Source organism: Pleurodeles waltl, chromosome 3_2 (genome assembly GCF_031143425.1).
Source record: "Pleurodeles waltl isolate 20211129_DDA chromosome 3_2, aPleWal1.hap1.20221129, whole genome shotgun sequence".
NCBI classification, from domain to species: Eukaryota; Metazoa; Chordata; class Amphibia; order Caudata; family Salamandridae; genus Pleurodeles; species Pleurodeles waltl.
This window is the reverse complement of record NC_090441.1, coordinates 188,434,098-188,453,765: the sequence shown is the minus strand read 5'-3', so window position 1 is coordinate 188,453,765 and position 19,668 is coordinate 188,434,098. Positions and strand designations below refer to the sequence as shown.

The 19,668-nt window shown below is 47.6% G+C and overlaps 1 protein-coding gene across 2 annotated transcripts in view; it reads left to right on the top strand.

Moving 5' to 3' along the window:
• TTLL4 (tubulin tyrosine ligase like 4) overlaps positions 1 to 19,668 on the top strand; it is a 322,322-nt gene that overhangs the window by 261,814 nt on the left and 40,840 nt on the right. For both annotated transcript variants that reach the window (XM_069227141.1, XM_069227142.1), the window contains exon 16: positions 16,716 to 16,818. In XM_069227141.1, the coding sequence (XP_069083242.1) occupies positions 16,716 to 16,818 (103 nt within the window). The remainder of the gene's footprint in view (positions 1 to 16,715; positions 16,819 to 19,668) is intronic.

The window sequence follows — 19,668 nt, the reverse complement described above, 5'->3', positions numbered from 1 at the left end:
ACAGGCAGTACAATTAATTAGTAACATTGTCTAGAGAAGCTGGTTCTCCCTCCATACATATTTTTTTTACCCTGGAAAGTACAGGGGATGGAGACTCCTAGGTGACGTCATCAAGTGTATTCTTAACTGAAACGCAGACACTTTCAAATAGTGTATCTCCAGGAAACCCATGACAGCTGCTGCGCTTGCAGTACTGCCAGAGGGGCAAGTGGTGGGAACTGCTAATTTGGCATAAGCTTGGGGTTTGATTTAGGTGGCTCCCACGGTCGCTCTACTGATTATGCGCCCAAAGGTGGACCCCGAGGTGCAACATGTGGTAGTTGAGGGGCAGTTGGGCGGTGCGCCCAATGGTCTCTGGGTGCTCTACATGCCTAATGTAGGTCAGTCCCCTTATTTCAAGTCGCTTTCACCATTCCTGATCCACAACTCACAAGCACTGAGCCTTTGGGGATTGGGGCGGATTTTAATTGTGTACATGATATACTCATGGATAGGCCTACTCCCCCACTCTTCCTGCCACACAAGCGATCCGCACTGTGCACTCCTTTGTAGATTGGCTGACACAGCAGAATCCAGGATGTCTGGCGCTACTTGAACCCTGTCGCAGGGAATATTCTTACTTCTGCCATGTCCACAAGCTCCGCACCAGAATTTACCTTCTTTTGGGCAATCCCGAGATGATCCCCTTTGTTCAGGTGGCTGAATATCTGGCTCACACTTTCAGACCACAATCCCCTCCTGGTGGCGTTGAGTTGGGGGTAGACGTCGGACCCCTGGAGGTTGCCTACTGCCTTAAACCCAAATGCTGAGTGAAAGTGACCTTACGACATGAGCTGCTGGCAACAGGATTTTGCATGGCTGAGAATCATATGGGGATCATAGGGACATCAGCTGGAGGATTAACTTCTCTCAGGGATGAACACAGGGCCTTCGCTGACAGATTAGGGAGGCTGGATTATGCAGAATACACGCTAAGTAACATGCGGAGGATGATAGGGTGGGCCGTGTCATGGTGTGACTGTTGCGCTCTTAGTGAGAGGCCCCGCTTGACAGTAGTTAGGTCCCTGACAGGTGACTTAACTACAACCCAGTCGACCATCAGTGTGGCCTATCTTGATTACAGCTGTCTACCAAGAGGATGCTGGGGTGGGGGAGCCTGCTTTATCTGCATATTTGGATGGTCTACCAACTCCTTGCCTAGACCCTCTTGATCACCAGGCTCTTGGTGTCCTGTTGACACTGACAGAGATCCATCTGGTGCTCGACTAGATGGCGCATAACAAAACCCTGTGGACGGATGGGTTCCCAGTGGAGTTTTATTTCCAATACTGAGCTAGGCTTGCCACAAAGCTCCAGCGGGTGTTTTGTCAGCTAAGTTCTTCCGCCGTCCATGTGGGAGTCAATGATTGTGGTACTGCCTAAGCCAAATAGAGACCCCTTGGCAGTACGGTCCTTTCGGCTGCCGCCTTTGACTGTAAAGTCCTAGGAAAGATCATCGCAAATTGACTGTTGCCACACGTTGCCAGTGTGGACCACTGTGACCAGAATGGCTATCTACTGGAGAAATACCTTCCTCAGTTTCCATCATCTGTTTGGCCTTGTGGATAGGCAACCGCTCAAGGACCCCCAGGTTGGCTCTTTCCTTGGACATTGCAAATTCCTTTGACTCTCTGGGATGGCCCTACTTGCAAGGGGTGCTATGGCGTAAGGGTCTGAGCGCAGAGATATTGAAGTGGATTGATTTACTGTACACAGAACCCTTTGTTATAGTGCGCACCAGTAGGGAAATCTCATCACCATTTAGAAATGTGCATGGGCACCAGATGGGTGTGCACTGCCTCCATATTCACCCTGTCTGTCGAGTCGCTGGTGGGTTTATTTCACCTGCAGGGTACTCAGTAAGACTTGTGGAGTGGTGCTCGCTGAGCAGTGATTTTGCTGCATGCTGACGATGCGTTAGTATTTCTCTGGGACTATCATCCTAATCTACACAGGATGATGTAGTGTAGGAAGTTGGCTCTGTATGTGCTATTTCAAAGTAAGGAATAGCATGCACAGAGTCCAAGGGTTCCCCTTAGAGGTAAAATAGTGGTAAAAAATAGATAATACTAATGCTCTATTTTGTGGTAGTGTGGTCGAGCAGTAGGCTTATCCAAGGAGTAGTGTTAAGCATTTGTTGTACATACACATAGACAATAAATGAGGTACACACACTCAGAGACAAATCTAGCCAATAGGTTTTTATATAGAAAAATATCTTTTCTTAGTTTATTTTAAGAACCACAGGTTCAAATTCTACATGTAATATCTCATTCGAAAGGTATTGCAGGTAAGTACTTTAGGAACTTTAAAGCATAAAAATTGCATGTATACTTTACAAGTTATTGACAAATAGCTGTTTTAAAAGTGGACACTTAGTGCAATTTTCACAGTTCCTAGGGGGAGGTAAGTTTTGGTTAGTTTTACCAGGTAAGTAAGACACTTACAGGGCTTAGTTCTTGGTCCAAGGTAGCCCACCGTTGGGGGTTCAGAGCAACCCCAAAGTCACCACACCAGCAGCTCAGGGCCGGTCAGGTGCAGAGTTCAAAGTGGTGCCCAAAACGCATAGGCTAGAATGGAGAGAAGGGGGTGCCCCGGTTCCGGTCTGCTTGCAGGTAAGTACCCGCGTCTTCGGAGGGCAGACCAGGGGGGTTTTGTAGGGCACCGGGGGGGACACAAGCCCACACAGAAATTTCACCCTCAGCGGCGCGGGGGCGGCCGGGTGCAGTGTAGAGACAAGCGTCGGGTTCGCAATGTTAGTCTATGAGAGATCTCGGGATCTCTTCAGCGCTGCAGGCAGGCAAGGGGGGGATTCCTCGGGGAAACCTCCACTTGGGCACGGGAGAGGGACTCCTGGGGGTCACTTCTCCAGTGAAAGTCCGGTCCTTCAGGTCCTGGGGGCTGCGGGTGCAGGGTCTCTCCCAGGCGTCGGGACTTTAGGTTCAAAGAGTCGCGGTCAGGGGAAGCCTCGGGATTCCCTCTGCAGGCGGCGCTGTGGGGGCTCAGGGGGGACAGGTTTTGGTACTCACAGTATCAGAGTAGTCCTGGGGTCCCTCCTGAGGTGTTGGATCGCCACCAGCCGAGTCGGGGTCGCCGGGTGCAGTGTTGCAAGTCTCACGCTTCTTGCGGGGAGCTTGCAGGGTTCTTTAAAGCTGCTGGAAACAAAGTTGCAGCTTTTCTTGGAGCAGGTCCGCTGTCCTCGGGAGTTTCTTGTCTTTTCGAAGCAGGGGCAGTCCTCAGAGGATGTCGAGGTCGCTGGTCCCTTTGGAAGGCGTCGCTGGAGCAGGATCTTTGGAAGGCAGGAGACAGGCCGGTGAGTTTCTGGAGCCAAGGCAGTTGTCGTCTTCTGGTCTTCCGCTGCAGGGGTTTTCAGCTGGGCAGTCCTTCTTCTTGTAGTTGCAGGAATCTAATTTTCTAGGGTTCAGGGTAGCCCTTAAATACTAAATTTAAGGGCGTGTTTAGGTCTGGGGGGTTAGTAGCCAATGGCTACTAGCCCTGAGGGTGGGTACACCCTCTTTGTGCCTCCTCCCAAGGGGAGGGGGTCACAATCCTAACCCTATTGGGGGAATCCTCCATCTGCAAGATGGAGGATTTCTAAAAGTCAGAGTCACCTCAGCTCAGGACACCTTAGGGGCTGTCCTGACTGGCCAGTGACTCCTCCTTGTTTTTCTCATTATTTTCTCCGGCCTTGCCGCCAAAAGTGGGGCCTGGCCGGAGGGGGCGGGCAACTCCACTAGCTGGAGTGTCCTGCTGGGTTGGCACAAAGGAGGTGAGCCTTTGAGGCTCACCGCCAGGTGTGACAATTCCTGCCTGGGGGAGGTGTTAGCATCTCCACCCAGTGCAGGCTTTGTTACTGGCCTCAGAGTGACAAAGGCACTCTCCCCATGGGGCCAGCAACATGTCTCGGTTTGTGGCAGGCTGCTAAAACTAGTCAGCCTACACAGATAGTCGGTTAAGTTTCAGGGGGCACCTCTAAGGTGCCCTCTGGGGTGTATTTTACAATAAAATGTACACTGGCATCAGTGTGCATTTATTGTGCTGAGAAGTTTGATACCAAACTTCCCAGTTTTCAGTGTAGCCATTATGGTGCTGTGGAGTTCGTGTTTGACAAACTCCCAGACCATATACTCTTATGGCTACCCTGCACTTACAATGTCTAAGGTTTTGTTTAGACACTGTAGGGGTACCATGCTCATGCACTGGTACCCTCACCTATGGTATAGTGCACCCTGCCTTAGGGCTGTAAGGCCTGCTAGAGGGGTGTCTTACCTATACTGCATAGGCAGTGAGAGGCTGGCATGGCACCCTGAGGGGAGTGCCATGTCGACTTACTCGTTTTGTCCTCACTAGCACACACAAGCTGGCAAGCAGTGTGTCTGTGCTGAGTGAGAGGTCTCCAGGGTGGCATAAGACATGCTGCAGCCCTTAGAGACCTTCCTTGGCATCAGGGCCCTTGGTACTAGAAGTACCAGTTACAAGGGACTTATCTGGATGCCAGGGTCTGCCAATTGTGGATACAAAAGTACAGGTTAGGGAAAGAACACTGGTGCTGGGGCCTGGTTAGCAGGCCTCAGCACACTTTCAATTGTAAACATAGCATCAGCAAAGGCAAAAAGTCAGGGGGCAACCATGCCAAGGAGGCATTTCCTTACACAACCCCCCCCCCCCAAACGAAAGAGGATGAGACTAACCTTTCCCAAGAGAGTCTTCATTTTCTAAGTGGAAGAACCTGGAAAGGCCATCTGCATTGGCATGGGCAGTCCCAGGTCTGTGTTCCACTATAAAGTCCATTCCCTGTAGGGAGATGGACCACCTCAACAGTTTAGGATTTTCACCTTTCATTTGCATCAGCCATTTGAGAGGTCTGTGGTCAGTTTGAACTAGGAAGTGAGTCCCAAAGAGGTATGGTCTCAGCTTCTTCAGGGACCAAACCACAGCAAAGGCCTCCCTCTCAATGGCACTCCAACGCTGCTCCCTGGGGAGTAACCTCCTGCTAATGAAAGCAACAGGCTGGTCAAGGCCATCATCATTTGTTTGGGACAAAACTGCCCCTATCCCATGTTCAGAGGCATCAGTCTGCACAATGAACTGCTTAGAATAATCTGGAGCTTTTAGAACTGGTGCTGAGCACATTGCCTGTTTCAGGGTGTCAAAGGCCTGTTGGCATTCCACAGTCCAGTTCACTTTCTTGGGCATTTTCTTGGAGGTGAGTTCAGTGAGGGCTGTCACAATGGATCCATATCCCTTCACAAACCTCCTGTAGTACCCAGTCAAGCCAAGGAATGCCCTGACTTGAGTCTGGGTTTTTGGAGCTACCCAGTCCAGAATAGTCTGGATCTTGGGTTGGAGTGGCTGAACTTGGCCTCCACCTACAAGGTGTCCCAAGTAAACCACAGTTCCCTGCCCTATCTGGCATTTGGATGCCTTGATAGAGAGGCCTGCAGATTGCAGAGCCTTCAAAACCTTCCTCAGGTGGACCAGGTGATCCTGCCAGGTGGAGCTAAAGACAGCAATATCATCAAGATAAGCTGTGCTAAAGGACTCCAAGCCAGCAAGGACTTGATTCACCAACCTTTGGAAGGTGGCAGGGGCATTCTTTAAACCAAAGGGCATAACAGTAAACTGATAATGCCCATCAGGTGTGGAGAATGCTGTCTTTTCTTTTGCTCCAGGTGCCATTTTTATTTGCCAGTACCCTGCTGTCAAGTCAAAGGTACTTAGAAATTTGGCAGCACCTAATTTATCAATGAGCTCATCAGCTCTTGGAATTGGATGGGCATCTGTCTTGGTGACAGAATTGAGCCCTCTGTAGTCCACACAAAACCTCATCTCTTTCTTTCCATCTTTGGTGTGAGGTTTGGGGACTAAGACCACTGGGCTAGCCCAGGGGCTGTCAGAGCGCTCAATTACTCCCAATTCCAGCATCTTGTGGACTTCCACCTTGATGCTTTCCTTAACATGGTCAGACTGTCTAAAGATTTTGTTCTTGACAGGCATGCTGTCTCCTGTGTCCACATCATGGGTACACAGGTGTGTCTGACCAGGGGTTAAGGAGAAGAGTTCAGGAAACTGTTGTAGGACTCTCCTACAATCAGCTTGCTGTTGGCCAGAGAGGGTGTCTGAGTAGATCACTCCATCTACTGTGCCATCTTTTGGGTCTGAGGACAGAAGATCAGGGAGAGGTTCACTCTCTGCCTCCTGATCCTCATCTGTTACCATCAACAGATTCACATCAGCCCTGTCATGGAAGAGCTTAAGGCGGTTCACATGGATCACCCTCTTGGGGCTCCTGCTTGTGCCCAGGTCCACCAGGTAGGTGACCTGACTCTTCCTTTCTAGTACTGGGTAAGGGCCACTCCATTTGTCCTGGAGTGCCCTGGGAGCCACAGGCTCCAGAACCCAGACTTTCTGCCCTGGTTGGAACTCAACCAGTGCAGCCTTTTGGTCATACCAAAACTTCTGGAGCTGTTGGCTGGCCTCAAGGTTTTTGGTTGCCTTTTCCATGTACTCTGCCATTCTAGAGCGAAGGCCAAGTACATAGTCCACTATGTCCTGTTTAGGCTCATGGAGAGGTCTCTCCCAGCCTTCTTTAACAAGGGCAAGTGGTCCCCTTACAGGATGACCAAACAGAAGTTCAAAGGGTGAGAATCCTACTCCCTTCTGTGGCACCTCTCTGTAAGCGAAAAGCAGACATGGCAAGAGGACATCCCATCTCCTTTTGAGCTTTTCTGGGAGCCCCATGATCATGCCTTTTAATGTCTTGTTGAATCTCTCAACCAAGCCATTAGTTTGTGGATGGTATGGTGTAGTGAATTTATAAGTCACTCCACACTCATTCCACATGTGCTTTAGGTATGCTGACATGAAGTTGGTACCTCTGTCAGACACCACCTCCTTAGGGAAACCCACTCTGGTAAAGATACCAATGAGGGCCTTGGCTACTGCAGGGGCAGTAGTCGACCTAAGGGGAATAGCTTCAGGATACCTGGTAGCATGATCCACTACTACCAGGATATACATATTTCCTGAGGCTGTGGGAGGTTCTAGTGGACCAACTATGTCCACACCCACTCTTTCAAAGGGCACCCCCACCACTGGAAGTGGAATGAGGGGGGCCTTTGGATGCCCACCTGTCTTACCACTGGCTTGACAGGTGGGGCAGGAGAGGCAAAACTCCTTAACCATGTTGGACATATTGGGCCAGTAGAAGTGGTTGACTAACCTCTCCCACGTCTTGGTTTGTCCCAAATGTCCAGCAAGGGGAATGTCATGGGCCAATGTTAGGATGAACTCTCTGAACAGCTGAGGCACTACCACTCTCCTAGTGGCACCAGGTTTGGGGTCTCTGGCCTCAGTGTACAGGAGTCCATCTTCCCAATAGACCCTATGGGTTCCATTTGTCTTGCCTTTGGACTCTTCAGCAGCTTGCTGCCTAAGGCCTTCAAGAGAGGGACAGGTTTCTTGTCCCTTACACAGCTCCTCCCTTGAGGGTCCCCCTGGGCCTAAGAGCTCAACCTGATAAGGTTCAAGCTCCAAAGGCTCAGTTCCCTCAGAGGGCAGAACTTCTTCCTGAGAAGAGAGGTTCCCTTTCTTTTGCTGTGTTGCAGTTGGTTTCCCAACTGACTTTCCTTTCCTCTTGGTAGGCTGGGCCATTCTTCCAGACTCCAGCTCTACTTGTTCACCCTGTGCCTTGCACTGTGCTCTTGTTTTCACACACACCAGTTCAGGGATACCCAGCATTGCTGCATGGGTTTTTAGTTCTACCTCAGCCCATGCTGAGGACTCCAGGTCATTTCCAAGCAGACAGTCCACTGGGATATTTGAGGAGACCACCACCTGTTTCAGGCCATTGACCCCTCCCCATTCTAAAGTAACCATTGCCATGGGATGTACTTTTCTCTGATTGTCAGCGTTGGTGACTGTGTAAGTTTTTCCAGTCAGGTATTGGCCAGGGGAAACCAGTTTCTCTGTCACCATGGTGACACTGGCACCTGTATCCCTCAGGCCCTCTATTCTAGTCCCATTAATTAAGAGTTGCTGTCTGTATTTTTGCATGTTAGGCGGCCAGACAGCTAGTGTGGCTAAATCCACCCCACCCTCAGAAACTAGAATAGCTTCAGTGTGGACCCTGATTTGCTCTGGGCACACTGTTGATCCCACTTGGAGACTAGCCATACCAGTGTTACCTGGATGGGAGTTTGGAGTGGAACCTTTCTTGGGACAGGCCTTGTCTCCAGTTTGGTGTCCATGCTGTTTACAGCTATGACACCAGGCCTTTTTGGGATCAAAGTTTTTACCCTTGTACCCATTGTTTTGTGAAGAGGCTCTGGGCCCACCCTCCTGTGCAGGTTTTTGGGGGCCTGTAGAAGACTCTTTACTATTTTTAGTTTTGGTTGTCTCATCACCCTTCCCCTGGGGAGTCTTTGTGACCCCTTTCTTTTGGTCACCCCCTGTTGAAGTCTTGGACACCCTTGTCTTGACCCAATGGTCCGCCTTCTTTCCCAATTCTTGGGGAGAAATTGGTCCTAGGTCTACCAGATGCTGATGCAGTTTATCATTGAAACAATTACTCAATAGGTGTTCTTTCACAAATAAATTGTACAGCCCATCATAATTACTTACACCACTGCCTTGAATCCAACCATCTAGTGTTTTCACTGAGTAGTCTACAAAGTCAACCCAGGTCTGGCTCGAGGATTTTTGAGCCCCCCTGAATCTAATCCTATACTCCTCAGTGGAGAATCCAAAGCCCTCAATCAGGGTACCCTTCATGAGGTCATAAGATTCTGCATCTTGTCCAGAGAGTGTGAGGAGTCTATCCCTACACTTTCCTGTGAACATTTCCCAAAGGAGAGCACCCCAGTGAGATCTGTTCACTTTTCTGGTTACACAAGCCCTCTCAAAAGCTGTGAACCTTTTGGTGATGTCATCACCATCTTCATATTTAGTTACAATCCCTTTAGGGATTTTCAACATGTCAGGAGAATCTCTGACCCTATTTATGTTGCTGCCACCATTGATGGGTCCTAGGCCCATCTCTTGTCTTTCCCTCTCTATGGCTAGGATCTGTCTTTCCAAAGCCAATCTTTTGGCCATCCTGGCTAACTGGATGTCCTCTTCACTGGGGCTATCCTCAGTGATTTCAGAGGTGTTGGTCTCTCCTGTGAGGGAACCAGCATCTCTGACTATTATTTTTGGAGTCAGGGTTTGAGGGACCCTGTTCTCCCTAGATAGGACTGGTAGGGGGGAATTGTCCTCCAAGTCACTATCCTCTTCCTCTGAGTTGCCACCCTCAGAGGGGTTGGCCTTTTCAAACTCTGCCAAAAGCTCCTGGAGCTGTATTTTGGTAGGTTTGGGGCCCATTGTTATTTTCTTTATTTTACAGAGTGACCTTAGCTCCCTCATCTTAAGATGGAGGTAAGGTGTGGTGTCGAGTTCCACCACAGTCACATCTGTGCTAGACATTTTGCTTCTAAAAGTTGGAATACTTTTTAAGAATCTACAACTGGTTCTAGAATCTAATTCAAACTTTTACAAACTTTTAAACTCTAAAAGAAATGCTAAACAGGATCTAACACAAGGCCCTAGCAGGTCTTTTAAGAATTTAGAAAACTTTTCAAATTGCAAAAATCAATTTCTAATGACAATTTTGGAATTTGTCGTGTGATCAGGTATTGGCTGAGTAGTCCAGCAAATGCAAAGTCTTGTACCCCACCGCTGATCCACCAATGTAGGAAGTTGGCTCTGTATGTGCTATTTCAAAGTAAGGAATAGCATGCACAGAGTCCAAGGGTTCCCCTTAGAGGTAAAATAGTGGTAAAAAATAGATAATACTAATGCTCTATTTTGTGGTAGTGTGGTCGAGCAGTAGGCTTATCCAAGGAGTAGTGTTAAGCATTTGTTGTACATACACATAGACAATAAATGAGGTACACACACTCAGAGACAAATCTAGCCAATAGGTTTTTATATAGAAAAATATCTTTTCTTAGTTTATTTTAAGAACCACAGGTTCAAATTCTACATGTAATATCTCATTCGAAAGGTATTGCAGGTAAGTACTTTAGGAACTTTAAAGCATAAAAATTGCATGTATACTTTACAAGTTATTGACAAATAGCTGTTTTAAAAGTGGACACTTAGTGCAATTTTCACAGTTCCTAGGGGGAGGTAAGTTTTGGTTAGTTTTACCAGGTAAGTAAGACACTTACAGGGCTTAGTTCTTGGTCCAAGGTAGCCCACCGTTGGGGGTTCAGAGCAACCCCAAAGTCACCACACCAGCAGCTCAGGGCCGGTCAGGTGCAGAGTTCAAAGTGGTGCCCAAAACGCATAGGCTAGAATGGAGAGAAGGGGGTGCCCCGGTTCCGGTCTGCTTGCAGGTAAGTACCCGCGTCTTCGGAGGGCAGACCAGGGGGGTTTTGTAGGGCACCGGGGGGGACACAAGCCCACACAGAAATTTCACCCTCAGCGGCGCGGGGGCGGCCGGGTGCAGTGTAGAGACAAGCGTCGGGTTCGCAATGTTAGTCTATGAGAGATCTCGGGATCTCTTCAGCGTTGCAGGCAGGCAAGGGGGGGATTCCTCGGGGAAACCTCCACTTGGGCACGGGAGAGGGACTCCTGGGGGTCACTTCTCCAGTGAAAGTCCGGTCCTGGGGGCTGCGGGTGCAGGGTCTCTCCCAGGCGTCGGGACTTTAGGTTCAAAGAGTCGCGGTCAGGGGAAGCCTCGGGATTCGCTCTGCAGGCGGCGCTGTGGGGGCTCAGGGGGGACAGGTTTTGGTACTCACAGTATCAGAGTAGTCCTGGGGTCCCTCCTGAGGTGTTGTATCGCCACCAGCCGAGTCGGGGTCGCCGGGTGCAGTGTTGCAAGTCTCACGCTTCTTGCGGGGAGCTTGCAGGGTTCTTTAAAGCTGCTGGAAACAAAGTTGCAGCTTTTCTTGGAGCAGGTCCGCTGTCCTCGGGAGTTTCTTGTCTTTTCGAAGCAGGGGCAGTCCTCAGAGGATGTCGAGGTCGCTGGTCCCTTTGGAAGGCGTCGCTGGAGCAGGATCTTTGGAAGGCAGGAGACAGGCCGGTGAGTTTCTGGAGCCAAGGCAGTTGTCGTCTTCTGGTCTTCCGCTGCAGGGGTTTTCAGCTGGGCAGTCCTTCTTCTTGTAGTTGCAGGAATCTAATTTTCTAGGGTTCAGGGTAGCCCTTAAATACTAAATTTAAGGGCGTGTTTAGGTCTGGGGGGTTAGTAGCCAATGGCTACTAGCCCTGAGGGTGGGTACACCCTCTTTGTGCCTCCTCCCAAGGGGAGGGGGTCACAATCCTAACCCTATTGGGGGAATCCTCCATCTGCAAGATGGAGGATTTCTAAAAGTCAGAGTCACCTCAGCTCAGGACACCTTAGGGGCTGTCCTGACTGGCCAGTGACTCCTCCTTGTTTTTCTCATTATTTTCTCCGGCCTTGCCGCCAAAAGTGGGGCCTGGCCGGAGGGGGCGGGCAACTCCACTAGCTGGAGTGTCCTGCTGGGTTGGCACAAAGGAGGTGAGCCTTTGAGGCTCACCGCCAGGTGTGACAATTCCTGCCTGGGGGAGGTGTTAGCATCTCCACCCAGTGCAGGCTTTGTTACTGGCCTCAGAGTGACAAAGGCACTCTCCCCATGGGGCCAGCAACATGTCTCGGTTTGTGGCAGGCTGCTAAAACTAGTCAGCCTACACAGATAGTCGGTTAAGTTTCAGGGGGCACCTCTAAGGTGCCCTCTGGGGTGTATTTTACAATAAAATGTACACTGGCATCAGTGTGCATTTATTGTGCTGAGAAGTTTGATACCAAACTTCCCAGTTTTCAGTGTAGCCATTATGGTGCTGTGGAGTTCGTGTTTGACAAACTCCCAGACCATATACTCTTATGGCTACCCTGCACTTACAATGTCTAAGGTTTTGTTTAGACACTGTAGGGGTACCATGCTCATGCACTGGTACCCTCACCTATGGTATAGTGCACCCTGCCTTAGGGCTGTAAGGCCTGCTAGAGGGGTGTCTTACCTATACTGCATAGGCAGTGAGAGGCTGGCATGGCACCCTGAGGGGAGTGCCATGTCGACTTACTCGTTTTGTCCTCACTAGCACACACAAGCTGGCAAGCAGTGTGTCTGTGCTGAGTGAGAGGTCTCCAGGGTGGCATAAGACATGCTGCAGCCCTTAGAGACCTTCCTTGGCATCAGGGCCCTTGGTACTAGAAGTACCAGTTACAAGGGACTTATCTGGATGCCAGGGTCTGCCAATTGTGGATACAAAAGTACAGGTTAGGGAAAGAACACTGGTGCTGGGGCCTGGTTAGCAGGCCTCAGCACACTTTCAATTGTAAACATAGCATCAGCAAAGGCAAAAAGTCAGGGGGCAACCATGCCAAGGAGGCATTTCCTTACATGTAGGCATTAGATGATTTTGGTGGTGCGTCTGGTTTGGGGTTGACTTAGTCTAAGTCTTGTCTGTTCCCAGTATGCGGAGCAGGAGGGCCTCCTCTATTCTGGTCTCCTTTTGCAATATGATACTTTCCTTTACCTTGGGGTCAACGTTTACCATGCAGAACAAGATCTGCTGGATGACAATTTGGTCATGGCTCTGGTGGGAGCACGCTGTACTGTGACCTTTTGGAGCACTTTGCTGCTCTCCCCAGTGGGCAGCGTGTCCATTGCTAAGATGCTGCCCCCGCAGCTTTATCATTTTCAGCCCTGCCTGTCCTTCTGTCCTAGTCTGTTTTTTTAGGGAACTGAACTAATTTCTCTCTGACCTGATCTGGGGCTTGGGAAGGAAATGAGTAGCCTTGCATAAGTTGTTCGCCCCACTGAGAGGGTGGACTGGGTGCGCCACACCATGAGATCTACTGTGCTGCTGCACAACTGCAGTGGCCCATGAGGTCGCTTGTGGCAGGTACAAACCCCAAACAGACTTGCGTTGCGCGGGATTTAGTGTGATGTGACCTGCTGGATTGGAGACGTGGTGCGCTGCGGGTGGGGTGCCTCGCCAGGGTCGCTCTATACCCTTAGCATAGGTTTGTGACCCCGCGTTGAAGCCCAGTGTTATATACCCCTGCCATTGTGGGTGCTCCCAGTGTTTTGCAAATCCCTGCTTGTCATGATATTGGTGCATGGTCAGAGTGTGCTTTTGCTTGGAGATACTGATGAACCGAGACTTTTGATGTCCTTCTAAGACCTACAAGAGACGAGATTCACAGTTTTTGACGAATAACGCCTAGGTGGCGGCCATTGGGGCCAGAGCGTGCTGAACTGGCCACATCCTAAGCACTTTAGATGGTGTTAGGATACAGTTTTGGTAGGTGCACAATCATGCTGCTGTGTGGCTGATTGCTGGGAGTTCGCACAGCACTTTTCCAGGCCCTCAGGAACAAATGGGTTTGGTCTCTTGGCCACAAGCTGGCAGATGCACAGTTGACTCGTGCTTTTGGAACAGGTGCAGGGTGTCTCAAGGAACTCCCGCTTGATAACTCAATTTAACTATGTTCACAGGTATATTTTACCCGAGTTGGGCCTTCATCGTATCTTCCTGGGTGTCCTTTTAGGATGCCCCTGATTCCCCTGTCCTGAGGCTGGTTTTTATCACATGGTGTGGGACTGCTAGGAGATTGTCCGTTATTAAGGGGTCTGCAGTTCAAGCTCTGACCTCCATCACGGATCATCCCCTGCAGTGCGACCCGCTTCAGTGTCTCCTTGGGCTGACCACGCAGATGCACAAAGATTAGAAATGCTGTCCGGTTCCTCGACCCGGCATTTGTCCTCCTGAAGTGCCATATAGCCATGTCTTTGAAGTCCACTGTAGCGCCATCGCTGTTACTTTGGTTGAAAGGCCTACTTAAATGGGCGACAGCTGAGACCGTGACTTGGAGATCGCTGCCCGTGCAGCAGGAGGTGGCACCCCAACTGGACGCTCAAGATGCCTGTATTCATAAATTGTCGACCAAGACTGATGAGAGTGCAGGGTGACAGCCACCTCGTTTTCCCCCGGTGGTCTGCATGTGTACAACTCAAACACATACATGATGTGATGCCACCTGTTTAAATAACATGGTTGCCATGATTGTCATAAAATGCTACACATATCCACACTCGTATGTTTGCTTCCCACATGCTTCACCATAGTGATAAGCTGTAATTTCTATGCAGAAAGCTCACCCGTTTCAGGACAGTACAGTCATCTCCACTCACGTCAGGGTAGGACCCCACCCAAACTGATCCCTCACCTACACTTCTGCTGACAACGCGGTGGGGGAAATGCCCTTCCTGGCAGTGTCTTCCTTTTTCTGCTCCGCAGAAAGGAAGCTAATGGAATCCTTATTCATAGTCACAGACAGTCTTTAAAAAAAAAATCCTGTGGTTTTGTTGTGCTATCGCATTACAGCTCCTTTCTGTATGCACCAGATCTCTCTCGGGACCCCATGTGCTCCTTCTCACCAATGCCCTACTGGGTCCTGGTATATGGGAAAGAGTTTTGATGAAAATTTACCTGTCTGACTGAAGATTTTGGATGTTCTATCGGTATTTGAAAATTCAATAAAGAGGTGCTTGGAGAGGCTGTACAATCATATGCGTAAAGATTGGTATAAAACTGGTGAAATACTGCAGGTGTAAAGGGTGACCTGCTATCGATTCTACAGCCCCATTTTGGACATTCATGATTGAATTGCTGTAGGTTCAGCCTTCTACTTGAAATGCCAGCAGTTGCCTCAACTCCGCTCTATTTTTTTTTCCCAAACATTTGCTTAGTAATTAATTGATCATAAATAAGGGAGCCATTATGTTGTATAGCTAGATTCCCATAGAAGAGTGAGCATTCCATTTCTAAGAATAAGCTTCACGCGTAAGCATGTCTGTTTCCATGTATGCCTTCTGTTTACAGATGGTGTAATTCAGTGTATACGCACGGCTATGTCTTAAGAGTATCTCAACCCACTGTTGTGGCTGCGGCTCCAATATTAAAGTCAGTACATTCCCTAAAACAATCTGTCATATAGCTGAGATAGTTACTATCCAGTAATAATTTATGATCAAGTGTCCATCAGGGTAGAGTAGAAGACACTTGAAAAAAGTCAGTATATGAGGACAAAGTATTCTAATCCGAACTAATCCTAGAATTAATTGTAATACCCAAATATGCAGTCATTCAGTGACCAACAAAAAACATCTATTCGAGACTAGGGCTGAAGAGACGCTGAGAAAAAGTTAAATTTAGATTCAGAACTTCACAGCATTCTCCATACGGCTATCATAGCATAGGGTGCAGTAATGTGCTTCATAGCAGATCTTGATCCCACCACTTCTACCGATGTTGAGTAAAGGCGAGGCTTGATAGTTATATTAAGATCCTTGCAGAATAGAAACCGCTCTGGCGATTGGTGCACTTGCCAAGCAAATAAATATGTACCTGAAAGATGATCTATAAGAAGTGAGGCAAGCTGCCTTTTATATGTTTACCATTGCCCCATGGTTGATGTATAGAATGTGAGATGTTTTCTCATAGCTCAGAGATGTCTGCTTTGGGTTAGCACGTTTTTCGCTGTAATTGCTAAGGTTTATATCTCCTAGTTGAAATCAGTTCTACTATAGTGGCAGGATTTTAACCCATATTGGCTGCATTTCTTGTATTCCTCAGCCCTGGCTGCCTCCCTATGTAGGTCCTGCACCACTTAGAGGTGGAACCGAATACTTCTCAGTTAGCTGGTATCTAATAGATATTTTTGAAGTCTGTGCCATGCACAGGTTTGTGCACTAGCTTAGACACACCCTTTTCTGTGTAGGTGCGCACCCTTGTCTGTTCTTTTCCTGCAACCGATCTGTCTGGATCAAAGTCTTTTCTGTAGAAAACTGAAGGATAATCTCTTGAAAGAGTAATTCACTTCTCATCTGAATCGTATTGCCTCACTTAGACCTCCTTAAGGATGGCAAGTATATCTCCTACTCTTCAGATGCCTCGTACTGAAAGTCCATAGAACGGCACTTCAGTCATATCAGTTAGAGTATTCCACCATATTGGGAGAAGACTTATGGAAGGAGGCAGTTGTGCTAGTGCGGAGTCCACAAGCTGTCTTATACAGAACACTTAAAGAAATAGATAAGTGTTCCTGTCATTCAGAAACATGTCTGTGTGATCGATTTGAACTGCTAGCCGGTTGCATCAGTAAGCAGGAGATGGTTAGGTCATATTTTTTCCGCCCCCTGGTAAGGTGTCCACAGGCTCTTGAGTCTTATCCTTATATCCAGCTCCTTATCAACAATGTATAGATTTTGCATGTCGGCCTTCTTGAACACTTGTTTTTAAGTATGCTTAAAGAGGTTGTAAATGGGATGTACACAAACTTATTTCTCAGAATTATATTACTCTAATACTTGGAAACAAGGTAGGGCCCTTTCCATGGCAAAGTACCCATGTCCACTTTTCTGAAATATGTTGCTTTTCAAGATGTCAGAATTTACTAACTTGAAACATGCTTACTCCACTTGGGTTAATAAATGCTTTCAGGTGGTAACCTGTCCTTTACTGAAGAGTAACGCTTAATAAGAGGCTTACTTGGGGCATTGAGCTTTCCTTGAAAACATTGGTGATCTTGTTTTGGGAATTAAGGATTGCATGCATCCTCATGGAGCACCAACTGGCTTATCCCTTCCCTTTCTCCTGCACAGCCTGATCAATCAAGGAAAGGAGAAGTCCAGAATGACACCTGAACTTTATACAGAAGAAAAGATGAAACGAGCTTACTACCTGAGTCAGAAGATGCCAGATGAGGTATGAAGTAGCCTGAGCATAAAAATGACATCCACAGTAGTATTGCTTTGCAGGGTAGTTTATGGGGATGATGACATAGGGATGGAAATGATCTATGGACGCTTGCATTGGTTCAGTCGTGCCATTTATGGATGGGCAGACCATGGGTTCTCCCATGGATCTGGGTTTCCCCATCACTTTCATGTCTCTGGCCAGCCAGTTCCATCTGTAATTTTAAATTAATTTTGATGTAACAATTTAGCTCAAAGTGTGAGTAAGGAATATTTTAGGACTCCGTTCCACTAGTACTCTGTCTTGGCAGGAGCAACCAGACCTCTCAAATCAGTTTGATGGACACCTTGGTCAACCAACCATCTTTAACCAAAACTTTATTAAAGTGATCTGTCTAGTTGGCCCTCCATGCCTCTAGATTATCCCAGTTTAGTCACAGTTAAGACAGAACTCAAGCATACCAATAGCCAAATTACTTTTGGTGACTTTACATATGGGAGTAACACAAATAGTAACAATACTAATAACTTTTTATGTAGCACGTCATACCACACACAGTTTACAGTCTGTCAATAGGATGGAAATCAGTCAGCCTTGACAGGATTCAAACTTGTGAACCACCAGTTTGTTCCAGAGGGGAATGTCCAACTCATTGAGCTATCCCTTGTCATGAGGCTACTGCCTGTTAATGCAGCACAACATAGGAATATGTTTACTTGCGTAAAAATCAGATTGGTTCAGTTGAGTCTCGCTGGCAACAACATATAAGCTTATGTACAAACTAACAGGAAACGCGTCAGCAGAAGTATTGAGAGAGTTGCAGGCATTGACTATGCTGAGGTCTGTGTTGTGATTCCAAATGTTACTTGAGCATCTTTCTGGGGCTGACGCCTGTCATACACAATCCAGGACAAAAGTTTCCATAATGGTCTTTGAATTAATCACCAGTAAATTAATCTCTCCAACTCTTCAAAAGCCTTTCCCTGTGTGAGCTCTTCATAAAACTTGACATTTCTAATACCAGTCCTTGGTTCCATGGCTTTTCTATAGGACTGCTTGTATGATGGAAGACATTTAAGGAAGATTCCTGTATCCAATAGAAATTTCAGTTGGCTCAGTGGTTTGCATAAGCACGCATTTTATTCATTTGGTTAGGCAGAAGATTGGCATGTAAGATTCATAACTGAAGTGAAGTTGTTGAACAGCATTGCACCGCAGACATTCATTAAATATGTAACCTGTGTAGAAAAGGAGATGTTGTATTGCATGGGTCCCACTCGGCACATCACTATTGGGTAGCACACCGGCCTCTGTTCCTCTGTGGTGTTGCTTTTGCCTATTCTCCAGACTGATATGTCCCCATTTCAGGGAAGGCCCATGCATATGTGAGATGTCATAGGGAAGAGTAAAGAGAGAGCTTTTTTACTGACCATGATTTAGTCTGCTTTGACGTACCGTCAGTAAATGGTTAGTTTACAACTTGAATAAGGAATGGTTTCTTACCTGTAACTCCAGTTCTCTCGTAGGGGTATTTCCATGATAGTCATAAGCACTGAATAGTTCCGCGCGCCTGCGGGGACCCCGGAGCACTGATGTGAAGTATATTCTTAAGTGCAAATACCAGCCCTTTGAAAAAAGGTCTGTCAAAAATCACTTAAGAATAACACTGTGCAGCCTATGTGAACAGCTACACAGGCCAAATTGTTGAAAAGAAAACAGTTGTAGTGTAAATTCACGTTCAAACACCTATTTATTCTAGAAATGTAATAACAAATACATTCTCATACTTTATTTACACCTCTCATGAGAATAAAAGAATGCAGGGCAGTGTAGCCCATAGGCTGCCATTATACAGAATGTAAATAGAGCTGTGCCTTTAAGAAAGTAAAGTCTTCCTGTATCCCATCATGCATAGCAAAAGGCAGTTGCCTCAGTTCTTTTTGAAGGCTTGTAACCTGACATGAAGGAACAAAATATTCGTTGGAGTACCAACATCGATACTACTATGGCAACTTTTTCTATGTCAACTCCACCGGGGAGGAGGGAGGGTTGCTTATGACTATCATGGAAATACCCCTACGAGAGAACTGGAGTTACAGGTAAGAAACCATTCCTTCTCTCGTAGGGGATTTCCATGTATAGTCATAAACACTGAATAGACTAGCAAGCCCATCCCCATAACCGCGGTGGAGTAGACAGAATAATACTGACAAAAAACATGAGTTATGCAAATAAATTCTTAAGCAAGGCCTGTCCAACCTGCGCATCTGCCCTAGCGTCTGTATCAAGGCAGTAATGCTGAGTAAAGATATGGACCGACTTCCAAGTGGCAGCTTTGCATATTTCTGCCAAAGGGATATTTCTCATCAAGGCCGCAGTAGCTGCCTTCCCTCTAGTAGAGTGGGCTTTTGGCCTACCACCAAGGGATTTGTTCGCTAACTGATAACATAACAATATACATGAAACAATCCACCTGGATAATGATTGCTTAGACGTGCCCAACCCTTTTCTAACTGGGCCATAGTTAACAAAGAGCTGCTGTGATTTACGTAAGCATTTTGTCCTGTCAAAGTAAAATTTCAAAACCCTCTTTACATCCAGAGAGTGCAGAGTTCTCTCAGCAGGAGTAGTTGGATTTTGGAAGAAAGTTGGTAATGAAATGGTTTGGTTCACATGAAAGTCGGAAACGACTTTTGGTAAAAATTTTAGATGAGTCCTCATTACCACTTTCGCAGAATGAAAAACCGTGTAGGGCTCTTGAGCGCAAAGGGCCTGGGTTTCGCTGGCCCTACGCGCTGAAGCAGTTTTCCATGTGAGATGTTGAAGTGATGCCTTATGTATTGGCTCGAATGGAGGTAG